The sequence below is a fragment of the Spinacia oleracea genome, chromosome 6 (assembly GCF_020520425.1).
Source record: "Spinacia oleracea cultivar Varoflay chromosome 6, BTI_SOV_V1, whole genome shotgun sequence".
Taxonomy (NCBI): Eukaryota; Viridiplantae; Streptophyta; class Magnoliopsida; order Caryophyllales; family Amaranthaceae; genus Spinacia; species Spinacia oleracea.
In genome coordinates, this window is record NC_079492.1 from 43,884,827 (window position 1) to 43,892,227 (window position 7,401).

At 32.9% G+C, this 7,401-nt stretch overlaps 1 protein-coding gene across 1 annotated transcript; it reads left to right on the forward strand.

The window, feature by feature from the left end:
- The first annotated feature begins 3,250 nt into the window (after positions 1-3,250).
- Positions 3,251-4,399, forward strand: LOC110788554 (uncharacterized). Its single transcript, XM_021993184.2, has one exon. The coding sequence runs from the start codon at positions 3,251-3,253 to the stop codon at positions 4,397-4,399; it is 1,149 nt and encodes a 382-aa protein (XP_021848876.2).
- Positions 4,400-7,401: the final 3,002 nt, after the last annotated feature.

A 7,401-nucleotide genomic window follows, 5' to 3' on the forward strand; every position in this document is an offset into this window, starting at 1 on the left:
TATGTCCAACAAGGGAGAGTGCTCCTTGAGGACTATCGCAGGGTGGGAGATGTCCCGCAAGGCTAACTTGTCAGTTACCAAATAAAATGAAGGTTTTCTGAAAGATAATGGAAACTACTAAAGTTTCAAGTTATAAATGATGTTTTATTATGATGCTTTATGAAAGTGATTTACTATATTCTATTCTCCCTGATTGCAAAGTAAATTAAATGAATTGAAATGAGTTTACGATGTTAGGGTAGTATGTTACTGGGCCTCGGCTCACGATGTTGCTTTTGTTTTAGGTACGAAGAAGATCATGAGATGCCTTAGAGTGAGGATGCAACCATCAAATTCACGATCGATGTTTAGTAAAGTTAACTATGTCTCACTAGTAATAATGGATGTATTAACTAAACTCTAAGTTTAATTTCAAGTATTGAGTTAGATTTTAATATTAATGTTTAATCAATGCTAGAAGTATTTATTATTAAAGTTTATTTAGTAATTTAAAAAGGTTATGTCGCCTTGTATTTCCCACGAGGGGGATACGGCATGTGACGCTCCGACTAAGCTAGGGTTTTCCGCTGCTAATTAAAGATAATTAACCTAATTAATGGTGTTTAAATGTCGGGGTGTTACACTAAGTCAAGTGCAGAAGCAACATATCGAGGCGTCACAAATGTTGTTGGCGAGGCATGTTGGCTTTTTAATCTCTTACTAGAGCTACATTCTCCACTCCGACAGGCTATTATATTTTGTTGTGATAATGTCAATGCAATATATCTCACTCGCAACTCAGAAACTACACCAATACACTAAACACGCCGAGATGAATATCCATTTTGTTAGGGAGAAGGTTGCATTCGGTCAAGTACTTGCAAGGCTATCAAAATCGTGATTCTACTTTGAATCGGAAGGGACTCTTAGAATCGAATCTTAGAATTGTAAGATTCTACTAACAAGTATTATCAAGATTTTATTATCAAATTTCATTTAAATTTCCTATATTATAGGGAAAAATATAATAACTAAAATATGTAGTTGTTTAATAGTTACATAAACAATAATTAACACTATTTTTTTATTAATAACTTTCTCAATATGATTTAAGTATATGATGTTTTCGCTAGTCAAGAAAAAAGTGTAGAATCGTATAGAATCGTAAACTGAATTGGAAGACATATTTGAATCATAGAATCGTAAGAGTTTATGATTTGAATCACAATTTTAATAACCATGAATACAGGTGTTTCATGTTCTTTCGAGATATCAGTTTGAAGACATATTCACGAAAGACCTTCTACGACAATATTTTTATTTATTTATTTTCGAAACAGTCTAGTGTACGACCTCCTCCCACGCACTATAACTAGCTACGGGGTGTGATAGAGAATAAAATTCTCTTAGGATATAAATTGTACAAATCTAGTCACATTAGGTTTTCTAATACAATATAGGCTAATATAACACTATATATATGATCAATGTAATACACTCGAATAGAGGGAGTTTACACAATCTAACAAAATTGAAGTATATACCCGGTAATAACTACATAGTACTTGAGAACTTCATTTTATCTACCGCCTCCTTCACCCACCTTCAATCTTTAATTTGCTTTGAAAATAAAGGTAGCAATTAAAATCTGACAGGACAAGACACGACAACACTACATGAACCGAATATGAAAAAAAGTGGCTTAGTGAGCAACATGACACGATATATTTAATTAAACACGTGAGGTTATTGTTCAACACAAAGCCAACACGACTCCTATCGTCTAAGAATAATCAACCAATTATTTAATATACTTAGTAACACACCTATGGAATGAGGCCAACTTTAATGAGCAAACACAACAATACTACATGAAAAAAACTATTTAGGTTAAGGATTTCCGACTTAATTGATTAAATGGGTCAACACTACATGACACAACATGTTTAACAAAACTCTACTTGGGTTAGTGTTGATATTTTTCAACCCATTTATATTCAACATGCTCGACCCGACACGACACGATACGAGTGTCAAGCCTAATATTCATAGTATGAAGTGTTTAGTTGATTTAACTTTCATACATTTGTTATTAAAAAAAATTAGACGCCGTATAATGTTTTATCAACAAATTAAAAAAAAATTAGTCAAATAAAATTATGCATAACAAAGCTGGCAAAAATCAAATTATCTATGTTTTTATGGATTCTACTACATGTACACCTAGTGTACAAGGTGTTTTGTACATCATACTTTTCTATTGGTTGAAATGACATATTTATAGTCTTTTATTCTCATTTTTTAGTGGGTTTGGTGATGTGTCAACAAATTAATGGTGGTGTACAAGAGAATCTTGTACACTAGATGTACATGTAGCCTTTTCCTATTTTTACGGATTTTTTAAAAATAAAAGATAATATCTCACCAACTTGATTTTATCACCCTATTTCAAACATAAATGTTTTGGATTTCCAATAATTTGGTTAAGAAGGAAGGAATAAATAGTAGGGATTGCAATATTTAAAGGGTTGGCGAATTTTAAGTGATCAACTAACCTGATTAGTAATTGATTATCCTCTTTAATCAATGTATATGTATGGATGTTAACTAGTATAGTTGGTAAAGTGTGTGAGGTCGGGATGATAACAAGACCTAGAATTGAATCTCCCATCTATACCATTTGTCCCTTTATATAGTTACACTTTGTGCCTCTCTCTGCACACAAAAAATATACCGATAATGTATTGATCTAATGGTTAAAATTGAGGTATGTGTATGTGAATCATTCACGATAACAAATCCGGAACAATATATTAGGGGGTGCACATATTCTTTTTTTTTTTTTAGTAGATGCTAATGGCCCAAAATTGTACAGAAAAATTAGAATTTTATTGATTTTTATAATAATTGCCAAAATTATATAAATAAGTGGGGTGAAATAACTCCATAGGCCAATAGTCAGAACATTAGCTCTGCTCTTGATCATTCGCACCAAACATAAACTTTGATGTATAATTAAATAATTATATAGTCAAGATTTCCTTCTAAACCTCGATCTCTTTCTCATCTAATCAATAACTTAAATATTATGAGTATTTTAATTTGTTATCTTTGTCTCATTGGTTAGGGCATCCTTGTTAGATTGCCAAGTAGCATTCACTTGAGCATCGAGTGAGGTGTATAAGTTAATTCCTTTTTTGAAGTTTCTGGGAATTACAATTTCGTTTCATGGAAAGCCCTTTGGAAAATCACGGCCCCTTTTAAATATAGAATGTTATTATGGAATTGTGTTCATGAAATTTTGCCAGTTGCAGATACTTTATCGAAGTACATGGAGTCAATTTCTAGATATTGTAGTCGTTGCTCCTATATTCCTGAAACTCATCTACACTTATTTCGTGATTGTGGTGATTCAAGCATTCTTTGGAATTTCATTTTCCAACGTATTACAGTAGCCAAAGAAGTTTTCTTGAATTCTTTCTTTAATTTGAATTGGCAACAATGGATGGCCTATAATCTTAGTTTAAGCAGAAGTTGGAGAATGGTTTTCATTGTGGCTGTGTGGCATATTTGGAAGGCACGAAATAGAGCAGTGTTTGAGTTGAAAATGATCAAACCTTTTTCTGTCTATAATGCTTTTTATGTAGATTATAGGGAAAATATTTTAATGATGCAGGGAAAGGGAGCAGGAAACTGGTTGCAGAAGGCTCCAGCGTGGAAACCACCAGCACCAAGCTTTTTAAAATTGAACATAGATGGTAGCTGGAAAGAGAAAGATGAAGCAGGAGGTGGTGGTGTGTTTCGAAGCGAGACAGGAAATTGGTATATTGGTTTTGCGAGTAAATACAATGCCATTACACCACTTGCAGCAGAACTTTATGCGTTGAGGGAAGGCCTTCAAATGGCAGTCGAGTATGGAGTGCAAAAACTTGAAGTGGAAACGGATGCGGAGCTGTTGATAAAATTGTTGACATCAATGGAAGATTATTATCATCATGAATTGGCTCCGGTTATCAAAGACGTAGCTTGCCTGATGACAAGATTCAGTTCTTTCTCGATCACTCATCTTCCAAGGTTATTCAACAAGCTAGCTCATTGTATGGGGCAGTATGCAATTTCAATGGCATTGGGACATAAAGTGTTCCTGGATCCGCCACCATTCACGGATGTAGTGTATCAGACTCAGCTTAAGCAGGCCAAGGATAGTTTAAAGCAGATGGGGGAGTCTTCTTCAGCATCTCAACGACGGGAACAAGTAATCAACTTGGAGATTCCTCCCCCACCAGAAGAACATCCCTCCATAACGGTCACAACAGAAATTATGTTTGGAACTATACCTACCAAAGTGACTACTCATTTGGTGAGTGCAAAGACAGCTTCAGATGCAAAGAAAGGCCAATTCTCAAGCGATAAAGAGTAGTTTCGGTAGTTTAAGTATCCCCTTTCCTTATCTAGATGAATATAATGTTGGGCTTAGTGTATTTAGGGGGGGATCAGTTTTTGGGTTAAGGAATAGATGTTACAGTAGCTTTTGGTTTAATCTGTACGAGCTGCAAGTTTTTGTGGTCTTGCTCGTACCTTTTGTAAAGTTTGGACTACTATCTTATGTTTTAGCTTAATATAATATATCCTTCGTTGCGTTAAAAAAGAGTGAGGTGTATTATTTTGGTGCAAAAGGTCTTGCGCGTACAAGGTGCACAATAAATTTGTTGTACACCAATATAACTTTTACTCATTTTCTTGTAACTTTAACCTAGTTTTGATTAACTTTTATATTAGTAAAAAAAAGTTGATAGATAAACATTTTAAAGGGTTATATGATTAATTTTATACATTATTAGAAATTTTGAAGAAATAAGTTTTATTAAAAATGAAAAAAAATTCACTAAAAAATAGATAACTTTTACATATATAAGCTTGACTTTTAAGCAATTTGAGTTAACTTTTACTCTAATGTACAATATTTATTGTACAACCTTTATAAATAAGAATTTGTGATTTTGGTTTACCTTTTAATTAATTTGCAGAGTATCTATTAAATATTTTTATAGAAAACGATTATACCCGCACGTTAGTACGTTAGGGACAAATGTACTATCAACACTTCGTATTTGAAAATTGAAAATTTTGTAAAGAAAATCTAACATTTGATCGAGGAAGTCAAAATCTCATGTTGTGATGTACCACTAAAAATATAACAGTAACTAAGAGATAAAATAAAGAAAAGACAAAACTGTTTATTGTCATATTTTTTTTGGAATAATTATGAATACGAACAAATGATACTGGTACAAAAAATGAAATAAAATGGTATATTTTAAATAAGAATGGTATTTTGTAAATAAAAATGGTGTTTTTAAAAAAAATGTTACTTGTTTTTCAAAGAAATGGTGAAAATGGTACTGTTGTTTAAGAAAATGGTACTGTTGTTAAGAAAATGACACTTTGTAAAAGAGAAATGGTACTTCATGTCACTTTCTCTCTCCTCTTTTTCTGTCATTCTCTTCTCTTTTATTTATTAATTTTGTCCTTTTCCTCTATTTGTCAAATAAAATATTTGTCCTTTTCCGGTTGTCCTATTCATTTTGTCTTATTCCTGATTTGTTTGATGTTGGTGTAAATTTACGAAAATACCCCTGTGATGTGTTTGCTCACACATCACAGCATGCCCCCTCTCCAACCTCGCTCACATTTGACTACTCTTTTAAAAACAATACCATATTTACATTATTCAGGAATAATCCAAGGTTTAGATTTATCTTCCAATTAAAACAGATGTTTTACCTACAACATAAATAGCAGTTTAATTTGGAAAATTTGGTAATATTAATCTGAATTTTAACCGATTTATTTTATTAATTCCACCTACGATATATTTTTTAATAATCTCACATTTACTACCCAACGACTTTTATTGGGCTTAAGTGACGGATAACCGGTGAAAAAGTCAACGAGATGGTGATGAATTGATGATAATGACTGAATATATCGAGAGAGTACTGCCACGTAAGGAAATATTATCGCCTACAGCAGTTTTATGACCTATTGGACCCAATAAAAGTCATTGGTAGTATACATGATATTGTTCCTAGGTTTTGGTTGATGACACACACATTGCAAACTTCGTGATTGATGTTGCTAATGAATATAGATAGGTAAGTGCCTGAGTTCCTATTAGGATAGGAACTTGGATCAGCTACTGAAGTTCCTGATATGCACTTGGAACAGCTACTGGAGTTCCTGAGTTGGAAGCAGTAAGACCTGGAGTTTCAAAGTCACCATAGTCAAGAGCAACACCTATTACAAATCGAGTGTTTTTCACACACACAGGAAAAGCTACAGATTCATAGTTCTGAGTTCCTCTGTGAACATAAGAGGAACTCATCAATGTTCCAGAGCAGGAACAAGTGAAGCTTTAGAGTTGAATGCCTCACCAAAGGGAAGACATATATGTCTAGGTAGTCTACTTCACTTAGAGTTTATGTAAAAATATTAGTATGCTACGTGATATATAAGGAACTGGAGGAACTTGGAATACTTGGTTGTTTTTATCAAAATATCTGGCAATACAGTTTAAAGGAAATTGTTTTAAATAAAATATCTCTTTGCGTTTAAATCAGATTTTTACTATATCTTGTTTATTAAATAAAAACAGTTTTAACTATACTAAAACTTCTCCTAAATATTTTGATAAAATAAATAAACAATTTTTAAGAAAACAAGGGTGATTGACTTAGTCTTAACACGTTCAGTAATTGAGGAGGTTGAGTGGGAAGTGGTCTTCCCTTGTTCCTCAAGTCTAGGGACGTGACAAACAAAGTGGCAGTTAGTTGGTAGGTGAGTTTTTGAAGGGAACAAACCCTAAGGACAAAACTCTATATAAGGCCACAACGTTTTATGGAAAAATACACAAACATTCCAAGAGCTTTGCATTCCTAAAACGTTTTAAAGAGTTTTTCTAAAAACGAGTTTGTGTCCTAGTTTAATCCAAGTTCCTAAAGTTCTTTATATATACTTAAGCTTATTAATATCTAGGGTTCTCAAAACTAAAATTTTATTTCAGATTAGAAAGGATAGAGTTATCCTGTAAAGACTTAGAGTTTAAGTCTGAGAGAAAGAGAAGAAAAGTGAGTTGTAATCTAAGTAGGTTACTGTGAGGAACTCAAGTTTGAGAGGAACTCGAGTTGGAGAGTTATTGTAATCGAGGTATTACTATAATATAAAGGAATTCTCTTCTTGATTATTGTCAAGAAGTTTTCTAAATTGTTACTTTTGCTTTTCTAATTCTCAGTTCCTTTATTATTTCTAAGTTCCGCAAGAAACTTTAACAAAGTTTCAATTACAATTCACCCCCCCTCTTGTGTGTGTTCCTACTGGAATATCAATTGGTATCAGAGCCAGTACTCACTAAAATCACAGGAA